At 39.2% G+C, this 24,400-nt stretch overlaps 1 protein-coding gene across 2 annotated transcripts in view; it reads left to right on the top strand.

The window, feature by feature from the left end:
• LOC117314663 (zinc finger protein 793-like) overlaps window positions 1-24,400 on the top strand; it is a 306,489-nt gene that overhangs the window by 104,757 nt on the left and 177,332 nt on the right. For both annotated transcript variants that reach the window (XR_004529560.1, XM_033868744.1), the window contains exon 2: window positions 10,289-10,367. Coding sequence is in view for 1 of the 2 variants with exons in the window: in XM_033868744.1 (XP_033724635.1) it covers window positions 10,289-10,367 (79 nt within the window). In the remaining variant the exon portion in view is untranslated. The remainder of the gene's footprint in view (window positions 1-10,288; window positions 10,368-24,400) is intronic.

A 24,400-nucleotide genomic window follows, 5' to 3' on the forward strand; every position in this document is an offset into this window, starting at 1 on the left:
GAGTTAATTACAGGTATGATATGGAGAGTAAATTACAGGTATGATATGGAGAGTAAATTACAGGTATGACATGGAGAGTAAATTACAGGTATGACATGGAGAGTATATTACAGGTATGATATTGAGAGTTAATTACAGGTATGATATGGAGAGTTAATTACAGGTATGTCATGGAGAGTAAATTGTAGGTATGATATGGAGAATGAATTACAGGTATGATATGGAGAGTTTACAGGTATGATATGGAGGGTAAATTACAGGTATGATGTTGAGAGTTAATTACAGGTATGATATTGAGAGTTAATTATAGGTATGATATTGAGAGTTAATTACTGGTATGATATGGAGGGTAAATTACAGATATGACATGGAGAGGTAATTACAGGTATGCTATGGAGAGTTAATTACAGGTATGATATGGAGAGTAAATTACAGGTATGATATTGAGAGTAAATTACAGGTATGATATGGAGGGTAAATTACAGGTATGACATGGAGAGTTAATTACAGGTATGATATGGAGAGTATATTACAGGTATGATATGGAGAGTTAATTACAGGTATGACATGGAGGGTAAATTACAGGTATGACATGGAGGGTAAATTACAGGTATGATATAGAGAGTTAATTACAGGTATGCTATGGAGAATAACTTACAGGTATGATATGGAAAACTGTAAAACTGTTGGTATGTATAGAAAATAGTTGTAATTTGACTTTAGCAGTGCCAGTATTTAAAAAGAAGTTTTATAGCTCTTTGACAGACGACATTTTTTTAACAGCGACCAACACTGCAGGTTGACTTTGTCAGAGGCTGATGAAGAAATGAACGGAATATGGATTTCATATTTTTGTACAGAATACTTGTGCGATTTCTAGAAAACACACAATATGGTCCATTAAAATTTAGTATCATGAATAGATTGTTATACAAACTTCATAAGTGTAGATATATTCAAGTTTTTATAAGCTCACCTGGTCCGAAGGACCAAGGTGAGCTTATGCCATACCGTGGCGTCCGTCGTCCGTCGTCCGTCCGTCCGTCCGTCCGTCGTCCGTCCGTCCGTCAACAATTGACTTCTTCTTCATAACCACTGATCAGAATTTGACCAAATTTGGTCAGAAGCATCCCTATGGGTAGGGGACTAAAAATTGTACAAATGATGGGGCTGACCCCCCAGGGGCCTGAGGGGCGGGGCCAAAAGGGGTCAATTTGGCTATATTGATATAAACGACTTCTTCTCTGAAACCGAGCAAAGGATATTGCTCCTATTTGTCTGGAAGTATCACTATGGGGTGGGGATTCAAAATTGTACAAATGGTGGTGCTGACCCCCAGGGGCCTGAGGGGCGGGGCCAAAAGGGGTCAATTTGGCTATATTGATATAAACGACTTCTTCTCTGAAACCGAGCAAAGGATATTGCTCCTATTTGTCTGGAAGCATCACTATGGGGTGGGGATTCAAAATTGTACAAATGGTGGTGCTGACCCCCTAGGGGCCTGAGGGGCGAGGCAAAAATGGGTCAATATAGCTATATTGATATTAACGACTTCTTCTCTGGAACCGAGCAATGGATATCACTCATATTTGCCTGGTAGCATAACTTTGGGGTGGGGATTCAAAATTGTACAAATGGTGTGGCTGACCCCCGGGGGGCCTGAGGGGCGGGGCCAAGAGGGGTCAATTTGGCTAAATTGATATGAACAACTTCTCATCTGAAACTAAGCGATATATATTGCTCAATTTTGACTGTGAGAATCCCTTTGGGGTAGGGATTCAAAATTGTACAAATGGTGGGGTCTACCTCCCTGGGGGCTGTGGGGCGGGACCAAAAGGGGTCAATTAGGCTAAATTGATATAAACAACTTCTTCTCTGAAACTAAGCAATGGATATCACTCATATTTGCCTGGTAGCAACCCCCTAGAGTAGGGATTCAAAATTGTACAAATGACAGGACTGACCCCCAAGGGGCCTGACGGGCGGCGTCAAAAGGGGTAAATTTGGCTGTATTGATAAAAACAACTTCTTCTCTGAAACCGAGCAAAGGATATTGCTCCTATTTGCCTGGAAGCAATCACTATGGGGTGGGGATTCAAAATTGTACAAATGGTGGTGCTGACCCCCTAGGGGCCTGAGAGGCGGGGCAAAAATGGGTCAATATAGCTATATTGATATTAACGACTTCTTCTCTGAAACTAAGCAATGGATATCACTCATATTTGCCTGGTAGCAACCCCCTAAGGTAGGGATTCAAAATTGTACAAATGACAGGACTGACCCCAGGGGACCTAAGAGGCGGGGCCAAAAGGGGTTATTTTGGCAAAATTGATATAAACAACTTTTTCTCGGAAAATAAGCAATGGATATCTTTAATATGTGACTGGTAGCATTCACTTTGGTTAAGGATTCAAAATTGTACAATTGATGGGGCCGACCCCCTGGAGGCTGAGGGGCTGGGCCAAAAGGGGTCAATTTGGCTAAATTGATATGAACAACTTCTCTGAAACAGCTCATATTTGACTATTAGCATATCCTATTGGAGTAGGGATTCAAAATTGTATAAAGGAAGGAGCTGACCCCCAGGGGGCAGAAGGCAGGGTCAAAAGGGGCCAATTGGTCTAAACAAGATCTTCTCTGAAACTAAGCAATGGATATCACTCACATTTGTGTGGTAGCATCCCTATGGGGTCGCGCCAAAAGTCAATTTCATTTCAAGGATTAATGTACCTTTTGGCATTTTTAGTATTAAAATAAAACCAATGTACATGTACCCATATAAAATGCTTATGATATATATTGACATAGCAATACCAGCGACAAATATACTTAAGCATCATTCTTGTTTCATATCTCATGAAACCAGGTGAGCGATACAGGCCCTCTGGGCCTCTTGTTTCACTTGAAAAAAAATATATTGTAACTTGAATTTTACAACCTTTGCCATCCATAATGCTTCTGGTCTACACCAAGTATCGAGTAACACTCCCTAGCAATCATCTACAGTCTCTCGTTAGTACTGTCCCTCTTTAGACATTTCCACATAACACATCACAATTCTTTGTGTCTTGTTCATTGAAGTTGTTGGACCTCTTTAAAATGGTAACAACAACAAAAAAAAACTGGATAAATTTAATTTAAGAAAAACTAAATAGTTCAAAATTGACGGAATTTAAGAATTAATGTGATATTTTTTGCAGTAGAGCAATAGAAATTAGAGTTTTAAAAATATAATTGAGCAGAGTCTGCTTACTGCATTCAATGTTAATCTAATTTATGTGATTTTTTGCACTGGCAACATTCCTTGTGCTAAATTGTGATTGTATTAATTGAATTTTTGTATTACAAAGGCAAATTTTAAAGATTATTATATTGATAAATCAGCACATTTATAATATACTAAACAGTTTTATAACAAAATTTTTAATAAACGAACTAAAATTTATGTGAACAAAAATGTACATTTACAGCCATTTAATCTAATTGAAGATATGATAGAAGTAACTTAACATATCCCTTCAATAGAAATAGTGTCCTTGACAAATCCCTATCTTTAAACAAAATTTACCAACATTTTCTCAATGGAATACATTTTGAAAAAAAAAATCATTTAAATTGACAAATGAAATAGTTGATTATGTTTAGATCATTTAATAGATCATTTAATAGTGTCTGGAAATAGAATTAAAACTAATTTTGTCATCAAATTATTAAAATCAGGGAAGTTGAATTAGTAAATCAATTGGAAAGGACTTTAATATTGATTAATTGGTTTATTAATAAGTATAGGACGGTTGCCAGCTACGTATAGAATATAAACCTGGAGAATTTATGAAATTACTGTATGTAACGATTTGTGAAACTGCTGTTTGTAACAGTTTATGAAATAGCTGTATTTTTAACGATTCGTGAAATTGCTGTTTGTAACAATTCATGAAATAGCTGTATATAATGATTAGTGAAATTGCTGTCTGAAATTATTTGTGAAATTACTGTATATATAATGAGTTGCTGTATATAGTGATTTGTGAAATTAATTTCTTTAAGGACAATTAAAGAATTCAAGTTATTCTAAAGGTTTTAAGTTATGAAATTGATGGGTTAAATGTGTTTTTAATTGCAAACTAAGTTTGATATTATAAAAATTGGAAATATAACGACTTTACGGAATGATTGTGTGAAGGTTTGTGGTCTGTGTGGGCCCGGCCCCCACTACAGATGTACAGGTAGGGTTAGAAATGCCAGGGCCTCACGCGCCAGTGGAAAGCTGTGAAAGTGCCGATGCTTATCAACCCGTAATCTGCTACACACTCCCGTCCTGTTTTTTAGGGCAGATTTTTTTCGTTAAGGTTTTGTGGGTCCACGCAATGCAGTATTATCCAACTGTTGCTGTCAGTATTTCAACACTCCTTCCCTGGCCTGGGTCCTGATAAACACCCAGCACTGGTGCAATCACACAAATTACCATCACAAATTATCCCACATATCGGTAATGAAGTTGCCAAACATTTGGCGCAGACATCCATCGGACCAGGCGGACTTGTATATATTTGTGTGTTATTGCAGTCCCATGTGCAGACGTTGGAATCTTGAAGAAAAATGACACTCACCTCCTTGTGTCATAGGTAACGCTAGATTTGTATGGCTTCTGATATCTAGATGTGTAGACACTAGATTTGTATTAGATCGGTAAAAACAAACATATCTGTTTCTGGAAGGTAAAAAGTCCAACTGATAACGGAGGTTGTTTAGTTTATACTCTCTGGTATTGTGACGGGTTCACCAGAAGTCTATCTAATGTACAGGTACTCACATCAGCTGCTGCTTTTATCAAAACCTGTAATAAACTGGGGTTATTTAGTATTTTATCAAAACCTGTAATAAACAGGGTTATTTAGTATTTTATCAAAACCTGTAATAAATAGGAGTTATTTAGTATTTTATCAAAACCTATAATAAATAGGGGTTATTTAGTATTTTATCAAAACCTATAATAAATAGGGGTTATTTAGTATTTATCAAAACCTGTAATAAACTGGGGTTATTTAGTATTTTATCAAAACCTGTAATAAACAGAGGTTATTTAGTATTTTATCAAAACCTATAATAAACTGGGGTTATTTAGTATTTTATCAAAACCTATAATAAATAGGGGTTATTTAGTATTTTATCAAAACCTGTAATAAACAGGGGTTATTTAGTATTTATCAAAACCTGTAATAAACAGGGGTTATCTAGTATTTTATCAAAACCTGTAATAAATAGGAGTTATTTAGTATTTTATCAAAACCTATAATAAACTGGGGTTATTTAGTATTTTATCAAAACCTATAATAAATAGGGGTTATTTAGTATTTTATCAAAACCTGTAATAAACTGGGGTTATTTAGTATTTTATCAAAACCTGTAATAAACTGGGGTTATTTAGTATTTTATCAAAACCTATAATAAACAGGGGTTATTTAGTATTTTATCAAAACCTATAATAAATAGGGGTTATTTAGTATTTTATCAAAACCTGTAATAAACAGGGGTTATTTAGTATTTTATCAAAACCTGTAATAAACAGGGGTTATCTAGTATTTTATCAAAACCTGTAATAAACAGGGGTTATCTAGTATTTTATCAAAACCTATAATAAATAGGGGTTATTTGGTAGTTTTCTCATCTGAAACCTGCATACCTACATTGCATGATTATGGCAAGAACAGTATTTTTCATGAGTACATTAAAATTCCAGAGGTAAAAATAAGATCAAAATATGAAATAAATGAAGGTATTTGAGAGTGGACATCTGTATTTGATTATGGTGATTGACTGATAGTTTTAATGATGGGCAGCTATACAGGAGTAATCACTGATATTTAGGCCAGGACCGTTTCTGATATTTGTTGGAAATAGTTAATTCTTCACAGGAACTAATGTACAAAAAAACTTAAACTTAAATTTTACAGTTCATTGGACACTTTGTTTTAAAACTACTTGTCCAAAAATGTTGAAAATTTTTGGTGAATTTACTCTAAATCATTCTTGGATCAAGGAAATTTTATTCCTATTGAACTGATAAAGGAGGTTGAGATTGTAATAGGAGAATTGGTATGTTAGACCAGTGCAAAATGATGCCTTAGAGGACATTGGTAAAAGTATACAATGCACCTTCAAAAATGTTATGGACTTCAGTGAAATCTACCTTTAAAGTCCCGGATATCAGTGAAATATACCTGTAATCAGTCACTGTATATCAGTGAAATATACCTGTAGTTTGTCTCTGGACATCAGAGAAATATACTTGTAATTAGTCTGTGGATACCAGTGAAATATACCTGTAATTAGTCACTGTATATCAGTGATTTATACCTGTAATTAGTCTGTGGACATCAGTGAAATATACCTGTAATTAGTCTGTGGACATCAGTGAAATATACCTGTAATTAGTCTGTGGATACCAGTGAAATATACCTGTAATAAGTCTGTGGACATCAGTGATTTATACCTGTAATTAGTCTGTGGATACCAGTGAAATATACCTGTAATTAGTCTGTGGACATCAGTGAAATATACCTGTAATTAGTCTGTGGACATCAGTGATTTATACCTGTAATTAGTCTGTGGACATCAGTGAAATATACCTGTAATTAGTCTGTGGACATCAGTGAAATATAGCTGTAATTAGTCTGTGGACATCAGTGATTTATACCTGTAATTAGTCAGTGGATACCAGTGATTTATACCTGTAATTAGTCTGTGGACATCAGTGATTTATACCTGTAATTAGTCTGTGGACATCAGTGATTTATACCTGTAATTAGTCTGTGGACATCAGTGATTTATACCTGTAATTAGTCTGTGGACATCAGTGATTTATACCTGTAATTAGTCAGTGGATACCAGTGATTTATACCTGTAATTAGTCTGTGGACATGAGTGAAATATACCTGTAATTAGTCTGTGGATACCAGTGAAATATACCTGTAATTAGTCTGTGGACATCAGTGATTTATACCTGTAATTAGTCTGTGGACATCAGTGATTTATACCTGTAATTAGTCTGTGGACATCAGTGAAATATACCTGTAATTAGTCAGTGGACATGAGTGAAATATACCTGTAATTAGTCAGTGGATACCAGTGAAATATACCTGTAATTAGTCTGTGGACATCAGTGAAATATACCTGTAATTAGTCTGTGGACATCAATGAAATATACCTGTAATTAGTCTGTGGACATCAGTGAAATATACCTGTAATTAGTCTGTGGATACCAGTGAAATATACCTGTAATTAGTCTGTGGATACCAGTGAAATATACCTGTAATTAGTCTCTGGACATCAGTGATTTATACTTGTAATTAGTCAGTGGACATCAGTGAAATATACCTGTAATTAGTCTGTGGACATCAGTGAAATATACCTGTAATTAGTCTGTGGACATCAGTGATTTATACCTGTAATTAGTCTGTGGACATCAGTGAAATATACCTGTAATTAGTCTGTGGACATCAGTGAAATATACCTGTAATTAGTTTCTGGACATCAGTGAAATATACCTATAATTGCAATTAGGCTATGGGTATCAATTAATATTCATGTAATTATGTCAAAGGTCATTTTAGTGAAAATTTTCAAAGCAGTGATTTTGGGGCATATATTTATAAATATATCTGGATGAACTTGAAACATATCTGGCACCAATTGAGTTGATCTGAAGAGAAGCGAAGATATGTATTTTTTTGGTTTTAAAATGGCAGCAATATGCCAATAGACCACTTCAAAGTTACTGGTTTTAGATGGTCAGAAGGTGTAGGTAAGGTAAGATAATAAATATTTCAACACTCATCATTTACAGAATATCATCCAGAATTTACTCTAAAAAAGCACCTGTGTTATTCTAACCAAACCTTGCGCTGTAGTATGGACTCGTCCATCAACCCACCTAGAATGTATAAATACATTTTATTTATTCTTTTTTTGCGTTATTTGGGATTACCTTAGATATTGAGATATGGTATCAGAGGTACTATTATACATAATTCTTGTCTTTGTTTGTCCATATCTAACCAACACAGGAGCAGATCTTGTTTGTCCATATCTAACCACCACAGGAACAGATCTTGTTTGTCCATATCTAACCACCACAAGAGCAGATCTTGTTTGTCCATATCTAACCATCACAGGAACAGATCTTGTTTGTCCATATCTAACCAACACAGGAGCAGATCTTGTTTGTCCATATCTAACCACCACAGGAACAGATCTTGTTTGTCCATATCTAACCACCACAAGAGCAGATCTTGTTTGTCCATATCTAACCATCACAGGAGCAGATCTTGTTTGTCCATATCTAACCATCACAGGAACAGATCTTGTTTGTCCATATCTAACCATCACAGGAACAGATCTTGTTTGTCCATATCTAACCAACACAGGAACAGATCTTGTTTGTCCATATCTAACCACCACAGGAGTTGATCTTGTTTGTCCATATCTAAACATCACAGGAGCAGATCTTGTTTGTCCATATCTAACCATCACAGGAACAGATATTGTTTGTCAATATCTAACCATCACAGGAGCAGATCTTGTTTGTCCATATCTACCCACCACAGGAGCAGATCTTGTTTGTCCATGTCTAACCATCACAGGAGCAGATCTTGTTTGTCCATGTCTAACCATCACAGGAGCAGATCTTGTTTGTCCATATCTAACCACCACAGGAACAGATCTTGTTTGTCCATATCTAACCAACACAGGGGAAGATCTTGTTTGTCCATATCTACCCACCACAGGAACAGATCTTGTTTGTCCATATCTACCCACCACAGGAACAGATCTTGTTTGTCCATATCTAACCATCACAGGGGAAGATCTTGTTTGTCTATATCTAACCACCCAGGAACAGATCTTGTTTGTCTATATCTAACCATCACAGGAGCAGATCTTGTTTGTCTATATCTAACAGCACAGGAACAGATCTTGTTTGTCCATATCTAACCATCACAGGAGCAGATCTTGTTTGTCTATATCTACCCAACACAGGAACAGATCTTGTTTGTCCATGTCTAACCATCACAGGAGCAGATCTTGTTTGTCTATATCTAACCACCCAGGAGCAGATCTTGTTTGTCCATATCTAACCATCACAGGAACAGATCTTGTTTGTCTATATCTAACCACCCAGGAACAGATCTTGTTTGTCCATATCTAACCATCACAGGAACAGATCTTGTTTGTCCATGTCTAACCATCACAGGAGCAGATCTTGTTTGTCTATATCTAACCACCCAGGAACAGATCTTGTTTGTCTATATCTAACCATCACAGGAGCAGATCTTGTTTGTCTATATCTAACAGCACAGGAACAGATCTTGTTTGTCCATATCTAACCATCACAGGAACAGATCTTGTTTGTCCATATCTACCCACCACAGGAACAGATCTTGTTTGTCCATATCTAACCATCACAGGAACAGATCTTGTTTGTCCATATCTAACCATCACAGGAACAGATCTTGTTTGTCCATATCTAACCATCACAGGAACAGATCTTGTTTGTCCATATCTAACCATCACAGGAACAGATCTTGTTTGTCCATATCTAACCATCACAGGAACAGATCTTGTTTGTCCATATCTAGCCATCACAGGAGCAGATCTCAAGTTCCAGATTAAATCCAAATATTTTAAATGTTTGTCCTTCTAGGGGAATTAATAGTGCCAATTGCTTTGGTTGGATTTTCAATTTACATGTTTTTTTTTGTTTTATAGCAAAAGTAGAAACAAATAGCCAAATCTCTATAATTCTGATGCTTATTATTGAAATATCAAAGTTTTAGAAAGACAGCCTTATAAAACTTCACGAGTGTGTGTATCAATCATCCGGAGTATTCTGCCTTTTACAATAGTGGAATTTCATTTTCTGTATTTTTCCAAAGTTAAACTTTCCTCCTTAATTTCTGCTGATCTTTGACATTACCCTGAGTGGGGAGTCTGAAACAAGGATTATATAATCATTCCAAATGACTCCATGATTCCGTGGCCGATATTGTTGTGGGGGCAGAGAGTTTATATATCAATATAACCGCATGTTTTTTTTAGGTTTCTGTTACCTGATGTAGCTAGACGTGCCTGATAAAAATTAATTTTGGAAACTAGAGAAACACCTGATATTACATTTTGGTCTCATAAAAGCTGCAACAATTTCACATTGACTGTATCATTATGTAATATGCTCCATAAAGGACAGTTATAGCACTGTTATTATACTAATGTTACCTGTTTCTATTGCCAGCCCTGATTGCTATGCCAGCATCAATATGAATGAGAGGCACCAGAGAGAAGACTTCAGCAGCCTTTGGGCGTCTGTACAGGTAAGTTTATACACCTGTGTGTTCAAGTCACTGTGTTAGGTAGTGAATCCATTAGATGGTAGGATTTGTGTTTCTTGAATTGAAAATATAATTTATTCGGGCAATCTTTCAAGATAATGTCTTTTTTATCAAGAACCAACAAATGAAAGTTAACAAATTATAAAGTAATTTAATAAAGCAATTGAATTACAGTTTAAGGCATAGTCAAAATTAGGTCATTCTGACCTACATTTTGACCTTTGACCTTCATTACAGAAAAAAAAATTGTCCAGACTCTATCTCCTGTATTTTGACCTTTGACCTACATCAATGATAAAATTGTCCAGGCTCTATTCGCTACTACTTGACACTGGAACTTCATGCTTGTGGCTTGCAGGGTTCACCAAGGTGAGGCGATGTGTTATGTGTCAAAGTAGGTCACTCAGACCTACATTTTGACCTTTGACCTACATCAAAGAAATATTTGTCTGAGCTCAATCACATATTCACACTGACCTTTATTTTGACCTTTGACCTAGTACATTAAAGAAGAAGATAGTCTTGGACTGTATCTCGTGGAACAAGCTTGTTTATTACACTCATCCTCTATGATGGGATATAACTTCTTGTCTTGTTTATGTTAAGGTTAGTTTTTATTAATCACTTGCATCTGCCATTTCTGAAAGATACATATTTTTCTTAGTCACATGAAGTTTCTCTGGAACCCTACTTTCATTTTACATATGCACAGTATTCTGAACTAATAAAACTTGTGTTCAGTTCCTCTCTAGAAAGCCAATAGAATTGATATAAAATCATCCATAAATGAAATCCTAAATTTTCTTCTAATAGTTTTTGTTTATGCAGGATTCAATGACTATTTTGTGATTTTAATAGGGAAGTCTATTACATCATAAAATAGTTCTTATAGACATAAATTTGTCTGGAGACAAAAATTACAGCTTATGTATAGTGATATATAAAGTAACCCGAAAAGAGATGGGAAGATAAGTTTTGGTAAAATTTCTAGTGGATATTTGTATACATGGAGATGAAATTAAAACTGTAATATAAGCTTATGAGGATTAATATATAAACTTTGATGTATAGCTTCACACCTGGGAAGTAATGATCTGTTGGTGACGGATGAGAGAGAATGGATCTCCGTGTCTTATTTAGTGGTGTTTGTAGTTGTGTCTAAATACAAACAAGAAATATCAATTATCTGAGAGAGACTTTGAAGTGCTGCTTAATCTGATGCAGTATATCTTAGAAAGTGTCTAGAAGATGGATGGGAGCTCTATATGTCTTATGTCTGGGCTGTTAACGGAGGGGGAGGGGTAACCAAAGGTCAAACAAAGGTCACTGTCTGGGAATTTCATACCTGACTTTAGTGAGCTAACTTCGTTATTCAAGATCTTTCTGTTAATATCACATTTCTCTTAATATCAACTGATCAATGATATTAAAATGAATTGCACTTTACCATTGTTCAATTTCTTGTTAACCTTACAGAGTTATTGTGTGGGTATCAAGTCTATTCATAAGACATTCTTTATAAGTAATATAACAGTGGAACACCTTTGGAATTAGGAGATACATGTAATATTAATTCAAACTGAAAAATAATTAAGTATCTTAGAATGATTTCTAAATAGGAATAGGTTAATTATTAGACCACCTGGTAGCGAAACCTCACCTACTGGAAGGGTAAGTGAGCTAATGCCTTGGTGCAGTGTCCTATAAAGGGATGAATTCTTAAAGGGCTACCATGTTTGTTCAAATCAATGACCTTGACATACTGTCAATGTCACAGGAGTCAGTTATCTTTTAAACAACTCACAAAAGGCCAAAGGGTCATGCTATTAGGGCAGTAGCATGCTTGGATAAAGGGCTATCAATTTTGTTCAAATTAGCAATCTTGACCTACTTTAAAGGTCACAGGGTGTAGATTTCCTGTGGTCAAGTGAACACCGCTGACTTATGTAGGCATTAAGTGCTACCAAGAATATTCAAATGAATGAACTTGGCTAAAGGAAAAGGGTATTTAGCATCTACATGAAAGACCTAAACCAACTGTAAATTGGCATTGATAGCAACTAGTGATCAATACAGGCCTGTTGGGCCCCTTGTTTACCCCTAGCATAAAAATGTCTTTCAAACTTTCAAAAACAAAACAAAAGAAGAATTATTTGGAAAAGTTTGTCATTCTCAAACATATGAATGGAGTTGTTTGGAAGAGTATATGTATTGAACTAGCTAAGAACTTTGCCATTCTAGCCAGTGAGTAAATTGTCATGGTCTAGTTATCTTGTAATAATTAGCAGATTTGTTGGGAGTTTCAGTAATTGACACCTACAGAGTAAATTTCTCCTGTCTGACGAAAGTTTAACATAAAAATACACTGTCAGCTCATTCCAACTTACCATTAAAATTAAATACATTAATTCTTTCATAATATCCTTTCATGAATAACGTTTTTCTTACCTTTATTTCTGCACAGTGTATGTTTGTTACTAATGAGATTAAATTTTACTTGTGTTAAGTAAAGGTCCCAGTTGTATTTGTGATGGAAGCTAACCAATCTGAGTGTCTGTCTGGTATTTCTGTTTTTACTGCCCTCAGCCTTAACTTCACGTTTATTCCATAACATACAAATGTGGTAATCCACCATTGCAACATATAGGTGATGTGTTTGCCAAATAGTCATCAGCATGATTCAGTTAACTGTCTGTCAGAGGCTGATGAATCTCCCTGTAGGCTGCCTCCATTTAAATTTTCCAGTTTATTTATTGAGGAAACAACACTTCCAGTAAGAGAAAAATCGCTGATTATGGAATATATTGCTCTTTGATTTTAGATGGGATTTTAAATGTCATATCTCACTTCAAATGTAAGGATTTTCAAAAGAAATTAATGGTATTTAGCATCAGGATGCATATACAGATGTAGTCCTTTTTCCTGAGGTCAATTCCTGAAAGAGTCTGACAATTATTATTCCTATTGCTAACAACAAAACAGCATTTTTTGCACATGTACCTGCCATTAATAATTTTGAACTTGTGTCTTGGTGCAATTGTCTTCAGTCTATTGTTCTCCCTAAACCAACTTTTAGTAAACACAAGTCCTAAGTATGAACTGACTGTCGAATGTTAGGATAGTTCCGTTTACTCAAATATTTGACCGGTTGCAGGTTTTAAAACTTGACAAATATGTCTACGATTTCCACGATTTGAGTGGAGTGTACGAGTTGTAGGGTGGAATTGTGGTGATCTGTAGGGAAGTGTATCGGAATCGTGATAATGGTAAGGATCGTGACGATTTTAGAATGTCAAATCTTTTGCCATGATTATCCCGAGTGGCGTGATACATGTAGAATATGGTCATCATAGACAAGCCTACTAGAACTTAACACACCTTAACAGTTAATACACAACACACCCTGATGCACTAGCACAGGCGATCTTGATGAAGCATTTCGTCACAATTCTACCATTTTTCTTCGTCATTCTGTTAGGTTTCTCTGGGCCTTATGAGGTTTAAGCAAGGCGGTTTTGTTCAAATTGTAGCCATAAATTGTAGAATTGCTTAACAGATTGTTATGAAAGTGAGAGGTCAAATTAAACAGAACGTGATCAAATATGTGACATTATATCGTAGTGATCATAAGATAAGTATAGAGTGGACGGAGAGAGGAGTCGTAACAGAACGTGATCAACGTGACAACATATCGTAGTGATCGTAAGGTAACTATAGAATGGACGGAGAGGAAGGATCGTAACAGAATGTGATCAACGTGACAACATATCGTAGTGATCGTAAGGTAACTATAGAGTGGAAAGATAGGGGGGGGGGGGGGGGGGGGGGGTCATAACACAGAATGTGATCAACGTGACGAGTGATCGTAAGATAACTATAGAGTGGAAAGAGAGGGGGGGGGTCGTAACAGAATGTGATCAAATGTGACGACGTATCGTAGTGATCGTAAGATAACTATAGAGTGGAAAGATAGGGGGGGGGTCATAACACAGAATGTGATCAACGTGACGAGTGATCGTAAGATAACTATAGAGTGGAAAGAGAGGGGGGGTCGTAACAGAATGTGATCAAATGTGACGACGTATCGTAGTGATCGTAAGATACCTATAGAATGGAAAGAGAGGAAGGGTCGTAACAGAACGTGACAACGTATCGTAGTGATCGTAAGATAACTATAGAATGGAAAGATAGGGGGGGGGGGGGTCGAAACAGAACGTGATCAAATGTGACATTATATCATAGTGATCATAAGATACCTATAGAATGGAAAAGAGGAAGGGTCGTAACAGAATGTGATCAACATGACGACGTATCGTAGTGATCGTAAGATAACTATAGAGTGGAAAGATGGGGGGGGGGGGGGGGGGGGGGGTCGTAACCGAATGTGATCAACGTGACAACGTATTGTAGTTATCATAAGATAACTATAGAATGGAAAGAGAGGGGGGGGGGGGGGGGGGGGGGGGGGGTCGAAACAGAACGTGATCAACGTGACAGTATATCGTAGTGATCGTAAAATAACTATAGAATGGACGGAGAGGAAGGGTCGAAACAGAACGTAATCAAAGTGACAGTATATCGTAGTGATCGTAAGATAACTATAGAATGGACGGAGAGGAAGGGTCGAAACAGAACGTGATCAACGAGACAGTATATCGTAGTGATCGTAAGGTAACTGTAGAATGGACATGATGATAATTGTGACAAATCAAGAATCGTGTTGGATTTCAAAGAAAACTCAACAGGTAGTAACAGAACTGTGGAGAGTGTACAGAAGCATAGAAAAGAGAAACTTCGTGTTATAAAGTACAGAGCTCTACAAATTGTTTGAATCATAGACATCCTTGTCAACTATAAACCCAGTATGATTCAGAATCGTGGACATTGTAGACAACCTGGTCAAGTGTAAACCCAGTATAATTCAGAATCGTGAACATTGTAGACATTCTTAAACCCAGTATAATCAGAATCGTGAACATTGTAGACAACCTGGTCAAGTGTAAACCCAGTATAATCAGAATCGTGAACATTGTAGACATTCTTAAACCCAGTATAATCAGAATCGTGAACATTGTAGACATTCTTAAACCCAGTATAATCAGAATCGTGAACATTGTAGACAACCTGGTCAAGTGTAAACCCAGTATAATCAGAATCGTTAACATTGTAGACATTCTTAAACCCAGTATAATCAGAATCGTGAACATTGTAGACAACCTGGTCAAGTGTAAACCCAGTATAATTCAGAATCGTGGACATTGTAGACAACCTGGTCAAGTGTAAACCCAGTATAATTCAGAATCGTGGACATCATAGTCTATACAATCTTGTTGCAGAAACTGAAATATGAAAAAAGACAATTGAAACTCAATAAAATTAAGTTTTTCAGTATTTTGGGGGAAATAAGGACTGGTTAGCTTGTCAAGATGATGAGGTAGAAATGGGTCATGGTCCTTTGTCAAGACTTTGACAGTTTTTGAAATAATCATAGAATATATCTACACATAGATATTCATATGATTTTGTTAGGTCACTTGAGATGAAGTCTTAAGTGACCTATTCTAACCGCCTTTTGTCCGCTAGGTAACAGGAGAGGGAGGGGTAACAGTAGGGGGAGGGGTAACAGGAGAGGAGGGGTAACAGGAGAGGGAGGGGTAACAGGGAGAGGGAGGGGTAACAGGAGAGGGAGGGGTAACAGGAGGGGAGGGGTAACAGGAGGGGAGGGGTAACAGGAGAGGGAGGGGTAACAGGAGAGGAGGGGGTTGGTGGTAACAGGAGGGGGAGGGGTAACAGGAGGGGAGGGGTAACAGGGAGGGGGAGGGGGAACAGGAGGGAGGGGTAACAGGAGGGGGAGGTGTAAAGAGAGGAGGGGTAACAGGAGGGGAGGGGGGGGTAACAGGAGGGGGAGGGGTAACAGGAGAGGGGAGGGGTAACAGGAGGGGGAGGGGTAACAGCAGGGGAGGGGTAACAGGAGAGGGAGGGTAACGGGAGGGGTAACAGGAGGGGGAGGGGTAACAGGAGAGGGAGGGGTAACAGGAGGGGGAGGGGTAACAGGAGAGGGAGGGGGGGAAAGGAGGGGAGGGGGTAACAGGAGAGGGGAGGGGTAACAGGAGGGGGGGGGGAACAGGAGGGGGGGGGGTAACAGGAGAGGGAGGGTAACAGGAGAGGGAGGGGTAACAGGAGGGGGAGGGGTAACAGGAGGGGGAGGGTAACAGGAGGGGAGGGGGGAACAGGAGGGGGAGGGTAACAGGAGAGGGGGGGTAACAGGAGGGGAGGGTAACAGGAGGGGGAGGGTAACAGGAGGGGGAGAGGTAACAGGAGGGGGAGAGGTAACAGGAGGGGGAGGGTAACAGGAGAGGGAGGGGTAACAGGAGGGGAGGGTAACAGGAGGGGGAGAGGTAACAGGAGGGGAGAGGTAACAGGAGGGGAGGGTAACAGGAGGGGAGGGTAACAGGAGGGGGAGAGGGTAACAGGAGGGGGAGGGTAACAGGAGAGGGAGGGTAACAGGAGGGGAGGGGTAACAGGAGGGGAGTAACAGGAGGGGGAGGGTAACAGGAGGGGGAGGGGTAACAGGAGGGGGAGGGGTAACAGGAGGGGGAAGGTGTAACAGGGGGGGAGGGTAACAGGAGAGGGAGGGTAACAGGAGGGGAGATGAGGTAACACGGAGGGGAGAGGTACGAGAGTAAACAGGAGGGGGAGGGTTAACAGGAAGGGGAGAGTGGTAACAGGAGGGGAGGGTTAACAAGGACGAGGGAGGGGTAACAGGAGAGGGAGGGTAACAGGAGGGGGAGGGTCCAAGGAGGGGGAGAGAGAGGTAACAGGCGGGAGACATGGGTAACAGGGAAGGGGGAGGGTAACAGGCGGGGGAGGGGTAACAGGAGAGGGAGGTGGTACACGGAGGGGAGAGGGGTTAACAGGAGAGGGAGGGTAACAGGAGGGGAGGGTAACAGGAGGGGAGTAACAGGAGAGGGAGGGTAACAGGAGGGGGAGGGTAACAGGAGAGGGAGGGGTAACAGGAGGGGGAGGGGGTTACAGGAGTAATAGAGGAATAATTTGAGCGGGGGTTAAAAAATGTGGCAGCATTAGTGGTTAAAACTTAAAACCAATGTTTTAGCACTAAATATGATGTAACTCAATGTAGGGGATGTTGTTAAACAATGAAAAATCATTTGTTTACATCTATTATACTGATCTACATATTAACCTACTATGGAGAAATTCTCCAATATTTAATTTTGGGGGGAATCCACGGGGAAATCAGCTTGAAGGATTCAATGTATTGAATAGTATTGCCCTCATGCTGGGTGGTCAGTATCATGTATAGGGGTTGTCTCCCTTACACTTTAAATCCTTCAGTTGTTGTAAACTGTATGGCACTGTCTACTTACATTTCTGGTATAAAACATGAATTTAATATCAACCAGTTTGATGATGTGAAAAATATAACCATTGGGGAAATCTGGCTGGGCCATTTTATCATGATTTTTTTCTTATTTATATATTTTAACAATGGAAATCTGGGGGGGACATTTTACTATGACTTTATTCCAGCTGATATATTTCAAAATAAAGAATATATAGCAATGCTTTGGTCAATTAAAACAATGACTCAAAGAATACAGTCACTAAATGGCTTATCAACCTCAAAATATTTTTAGAAACAATTAAACTGGTCCCTACACACCCTTGTAACATCAATGTCTCTAGAAACGAACAAATTATAAAACTGAATCTTTATGATTTTAACATATTCTCCCATCATTTATAGATTCATCTGTTCAAGATTTCTAAGTCATCTCCAGAGGTATCACAGATCACATATTCTTGCATCAATGTTACGGCCACAATAAAATGATGTCACGACAACAATTCAATGACGTCACGACAACAATTCAATGATGTCAAGTCAACATCATGTTGCATTGCAATCTTTTTTATGTATAGTCTGATAGAAAAAAAAATAGAGAAATTAAGGTCATGACAGAGAAATCTGCAACCCCTGGGATGACATTTTTGATGGTCTAACCCTCGGCAGAGGCTTAGGGGTTATAGAAATCCAAGAATATCATCCCTCAGACAGGTTTCTCTATCACACCCTCAAGGTACGTAGAGGAAGATTAATAATAGTTAATTGGTCAATTTGAAAAAAAAAAAAAAAAAAATGTAATTTAAAACAACACAAAACCGTGTAATATATTTTTTATTTTTATTTTTTTAGGCCTAGTCAATAGATATATAAGGTACAGTACACAATATGGAAACTAGTAAATTAAATTAGTGTGTGAATGAAGTATGACGAGTGAGAGCCCTCTTGTGAGAGGACAAATATTGTAATGTGTATTGCTATAAATCTGAGTGAATAAAATGTTTGTTTGGAAAGAAAAAAAAAAGAAAATAGTTAATCTACCATTAATCTACCATTTATCTACCATTAATCTACAGACAAGTGAAATTCTAAGTCATCTAAACTGTGTCATAGTTTTGTATAAAAATTAATTTGAACCACTAGGAACTCCTACTCAGGTTCCCTATGTACTATTTGTGCCATGTCTTGGCTAATTAGCTTCCAGACACGTCTTTGGTGACAGATCTATAGTAATGAACCTCTATGTCGGCCAATTATCTGTATTCTCTTCACCGTTATTAACACATCAATTGATGTCAAGCTACACATTTGTCAAAATCTGACCTATTTAGTGTTGTCAATATAATAACAAGTTTCCGTTATTTGTCAATACATTGTTAAGTACAGGATACAGAGTTGTCTATCATGTACCGTTTTATCACAGATGTTTAAAGACACTCAGCAGGAGGATTTAAAAAAAAAAAATCTTTTTCTCTTTTATTTGATTTCAATATTTGTAAAACATGATCTGTAAAACATGATCTGTGAAAAACATGATTTGTAAATCTTTTAGGCGGCAGGTCAGATTAGACAGGCTGTTGGAGAACTAAGATGTCAGAATAGACAGGTAGTATCCTGTCAGATTAGACAGGTTCTCAGAGTGGGAAGATATCAGAATAGAGAGATAATTATAGGTCTGATTATACATTGACATTCTGACATCTCAGGATAGAGAGAATGTCAGAATAATCAGCTGTCAGATTAGACAAGATGTCTGATTACTGGGGGTCTGATTAGAAAATAAGAATATTTGGATGTCAGATTAGACAAGATGTCTGATTACTGGGGGTCGGATTAGACAAGATGTCTGATTACTGGGGGTCTGATTAGGAAATAAGAATCTTTGGGTGTCAGACTAGACAAGCTGTCTGATTACTGGGGGTCTGATTAGGAAATAAGAATCTTTGGGTGTCAGATTAGACAGAATCAGAATTATCAGGTGTATGTAGTGTATACTCTGATATCAGATTAAACAAGATGTCTGAATACACAGTTGTGATAGAAATATTTAATGTAGATCTGTAAATATAATTTGTGAAATGATACAGAAATAGAGAACCCCTAAGGTATATAAGATACCTTTATGTACCTAGTGTATGTGATGAAATTCATCAAAAATACATTTACCCTTCTTCCTGATCCTGGTGTCCTAAAAAAAGTTTTCAGACAGATAAGATACTTATTGATCATATTTAATAGGGGTTTTAAAAATTACAATGCATGTGTCTTTAAAAAGAAAAATGTTAAGTTATAAACATTTTGCAATTTTAATTTCTCCTCAATGAACAATAGGTGTTAGGTAATGATATTGCTCCAGTGGCATGTTGGGATGAAGGGCTACCAAGTTTGTTGATATCAATGACCTTAACCTACCTTCAAGGTCACAGCTGTCAAGTAAGTTTAAACATTTAAATGACTACTGCTGAATAACTTAGAGGCCCAGGGTAATGACATTGGGCCCTGTAGCATGCTAGGATGAAAGACTAACAACTTTGTGCGAATGAATGACCTTGACTTTCAAGTTTACAGGAGACCAATGACCAATAATCTTTAAACAACTTCTTGCCAATATACCAAGGCATCACCCTCTGTAGCATACTGGTATGAAGGCCTGCAAAGTTTGTTCAAATGAATGACCTTGACTTACTTTCACAAGATTGCATGGGTTAGATGTGTAAAATATTTGACTAAAATAAGGATCACAAGTATAAGATGTTATATCTGTTGATACCTATCACAGTACAGGTGACCATTAAGGCCCATGGGTCTCATGTATTCCTATCAGTTATAATTCACACTATTTTTCCTTTAGTGTCAGCTGGGTTGCTTTTTCCCCCAAACTTAGTGGAGAGTGAGTTTCTACATATATTCTGATTTCCCTGCGTTTTAGAAAAAGAGTATGTGTCACATGCTTCGACACGGGAATCCATTTTATTGGTACAGTAATGTGGATGTACACAGTTTTTTCTATAGGTATTATATATCAGACAGTTTTGTTGGTCATTATGGTATTAGAATATCTATAATGTCTTGTTACATGCAGACTGGTGTTTTTCACATGTGATGTCTAACATCATCATTGGAGCAGGATTATTGGATTATGTTGGCATTAAGGAGTATTAGACAAAATATAGAATAGAGGATTTACTGATATCAAAATATCATTTTCTTAATCTTCTTAATCCCCAGTTAAATATAAAGTATGATCACATCATGATGAAACTATCTCTAGGTGTCCAATGACATGGTGTCCTTCTCACACAGTAGGATACATGGTGTCCCCCTCACACAGTAGGATACATGGTGTCCCCCTCACACTGTAGTATACATGGCCTCCCCCTCACACTGTAGTATACATGGTGTCCCCCTCACACTGTAGTATACATGGTGTCCCCCTCACACTGTAGTATACATGGTGCAATGAAACCCCTAACCAAATTTGTCCCCGAAGAGACCCATGGATTTAATTTCCCGGGGAAAAACCCCCCCCCCCCCCCCCCAAAAACCCCCCCCCCCCCCCCCCCCAATGACCAAAATCAAAAAAATTTTCCAAATTCGGGATCCCTTTTGGGGCCTAGGATGAAGGTGAAAATTTTTCAAAGTGAGACACCAAAGTTTGCGGGAGAGGAAAAAATTTTGACTAAAAAAGGATCACAATTTAAAAGAGAACGGAAACCCTAAAAGACGGGGGCCCCTTAAAACCCTTTCATTACCACAGTTATAACCACACTATTTTTCCTTTTTCGTGGGTTCCCCCCAAAACTTAAATGATTTCTACAAATTTTTTCCTCCCCTTTTTGGAAAAAATATTTAATTTTTCGCCGGGAATAAATTTTTTTGGTTACAAATGTGGATTCCCAAGTTTTTTTCTGGGATTTTTATCGACATTTTTTCCCCATTATGATTGGGAAACAAAACATAGCGGGTTTTTCCAGACCCCAAACGCTAGGGCAAAAGGAAGGGGCAAAAAGGAGAAGACAAATATAAAAAATTTTCGCAAAACCCCCCAATTCCCCCCCCCGTTTAATAAAAAGCCCTCTTTTTTGAAAACTACCGGGGGCCCCCGGGCGGGCCCCACACTTAAACTTGCCCCCCTCCCAAATAAATAAGGGTCCCCCCAACGGAATCATCCCTCCCCCCTACAGGTTCGGGCCCCCACCTGAGTACATGGGGTAACTTAGGGATAAGGGGTTTCCCCCTCAAGAGTAACATTTCCCCCTCCCCCACTGTTATTAAACCCCCCCCCTCACCTGACAACATTTCCCCCCCCTGTATTTAAACCGGTTCCCCCTCACACTGTAGTATACATGTGTCCCCCCCTCACACTGTAGTATACATGGTGTCCCCCCTCACAATGTAGTATACATGGTGTCCCCCCTCACACTGTAGTATACATGGTGTCCCCTCACACTGTAGTATACATCGGTGTCCCCTCACACTGTAGTATACATGGTGTCCCCCTCACACTGTAGTATACATGGTGTCCCCCCCACACTGTAGTATACATGGTGTCCCCCTCACACTGTAGTATACATGGTGTCCCCCTCACACTGTAGTATACATGGTGTCCCCCTCACACTGTAGTATACACTGGTGTCCCCCTCACACTGTAGTATACATGGTGTCCCCCTCACACTGTAGTATACATGGTGTCCCCCTCACACTGTAGTATACATGGTGTCCCCCTCACACTGTAGTATACATGGTGTCCCCCTCACACTGTAGTATACATGGTGTCCCCCTCACACTGTAGGATACATGGTGTCCCCCTCACACTGTAGTATACATGGTGTCCCCCTCACACTGTAGTATACATGGTGTCCCCCTCACACTGTAGTATACATGGTGTCCCCCTCACACTGTAGTATACATGGTGTCCCCCTCACACTGTAGTATACATGGTGTCCCCCTCACACTGTAGTATACATGGTGTCCCCCTCACACTGTAGTATACATGGTGTCCCCCTCACACTGTAGTATACATGGTGTCCCCCTCACACTGTAGTATACATGGTGTCCCCCTCACACTGTAGTATACATGGTGTCCCCCTCACACTGTAGTATACATGGTGTCCCCCTCACACTGTAGTATACATGGTGTCCCCCTCACACTGTAGTATACATGGTGTCCCCCTCACACTGTAGTATACATGGTGTCCCCCTCACACTGTAGTATACATGGTGTCCCCCCTCACACTGTAGTATACATGGTGTCCCCCTCACACTGTAGTATACATGGTGTCCCCCTCACACTGTAGTATACATGGTGTCCCCCTCACACTGTAGTATACATGGTGTCCCCCTCACACTGTAGTATACATGGTGTCCCCCTCACACTGTAGTATACATGGTGTCCCCCTCACACTGTAGTATACACTGGTGTCCCCCTCACACTGTAGTATACATGGTGTCCCCCTCACACTGTAGTATACATGGTGTCCCCCTCACACTGTAGTATACATGGTGTCCCCCTCACACTGTAGTATACATGGTGTCCCCCTCACACTGTAGTATACATGGTGTCCCCCCAACTGGTATACTGGGCCCCCCCCACACTTTAGAACAGGTGTCCCCTCACACGTAATATACAGGTGTCCCCCTCCACGAGTAAATGATGCCCCCTCCATGTAGTAACATGGGTCCCCCACACTGTAGTTACAGGGTTTTCCCCCTCACACTGGTTAAGGTGCCCCTCACATGTAGATAATGGGTCCCTCACATGTATTTAAAAAGGGTGCCCCCACACGAGTTTTACGGGGGTTCCCCCTCAACGTAGTATAATGGTGCCCCTCACACGAGTTTAACAGGGTGCCCCCCACATGTGTATACAGGTGTCCCCCCAATGTGATACATGGTGTCCCCCCCACACTGTAAAAAAAGGGTCCCCCCAAAATGTAGTATACATGGTGCCCCCAAGTGTATACATGGTTCCCCCCACACTGTAGTTTTTAAAAGGTCCCCTCACATGAGTAAATGGTGCCCCCCCAAAAATGAGATACATGGTGCCCCCCTCACACTGTAGTATACATGGTGTCCCCCTCACACTGTAGTATACATGGTGTCCCCCTCACACTGTAGTATACATGGTGTCCCCCTCACACTGTAGTATACATGGTGTCCCCCTCACACTGTAGTATACATGGTGTCCCCCTCACACTGTAGTATACATGGTGTCCCCCTCACACTGTAGTATACATGGTGTCCCCCTCACACTGTAGTATACATGGTGTCCCCCTCACACTGTAGTATACATGGTGTCCCCCTCACACTGTAGTATACATGGTGTCCCCCTCACACTGTAGTATACATGGTGTCCCCCTCACACTGTAGTATACATGGTGTCCCCCTCACACTGTAGTATACATGGTGTCCCCCTCACACTGTAGTATACACGGTGTCCCCCTCACACTGTAGTATACATGGTGTCCCCCTCACACTGTAGTATACATGGTGTCCCCCTCACACTGTAGTATACATGGTGTCCCCCTCACACTGTAGTATACATGGTGTCCCCCTCACACTGTAGTATACATGGTGTCCCCCTCACACTGTAGTATACATGGTGTCCCCCTCACACTGTAGTATACATGGTGTCCCCCTCACACTGTAG

This window comes from Pecten maximus, chromosome 16 (assembly GCF_902652985.1).
Source record: "Pecten maximus chromosome 16, xPecMax1.1, whole genome shotgun sequence".
Taxonomy (NCBI): domain Eukaryota; kingdom Metazoa; phylum Mollusca; class Bivalvia; order Pectinida; family Pectinidae; genus Pecten; species Pecten maximus.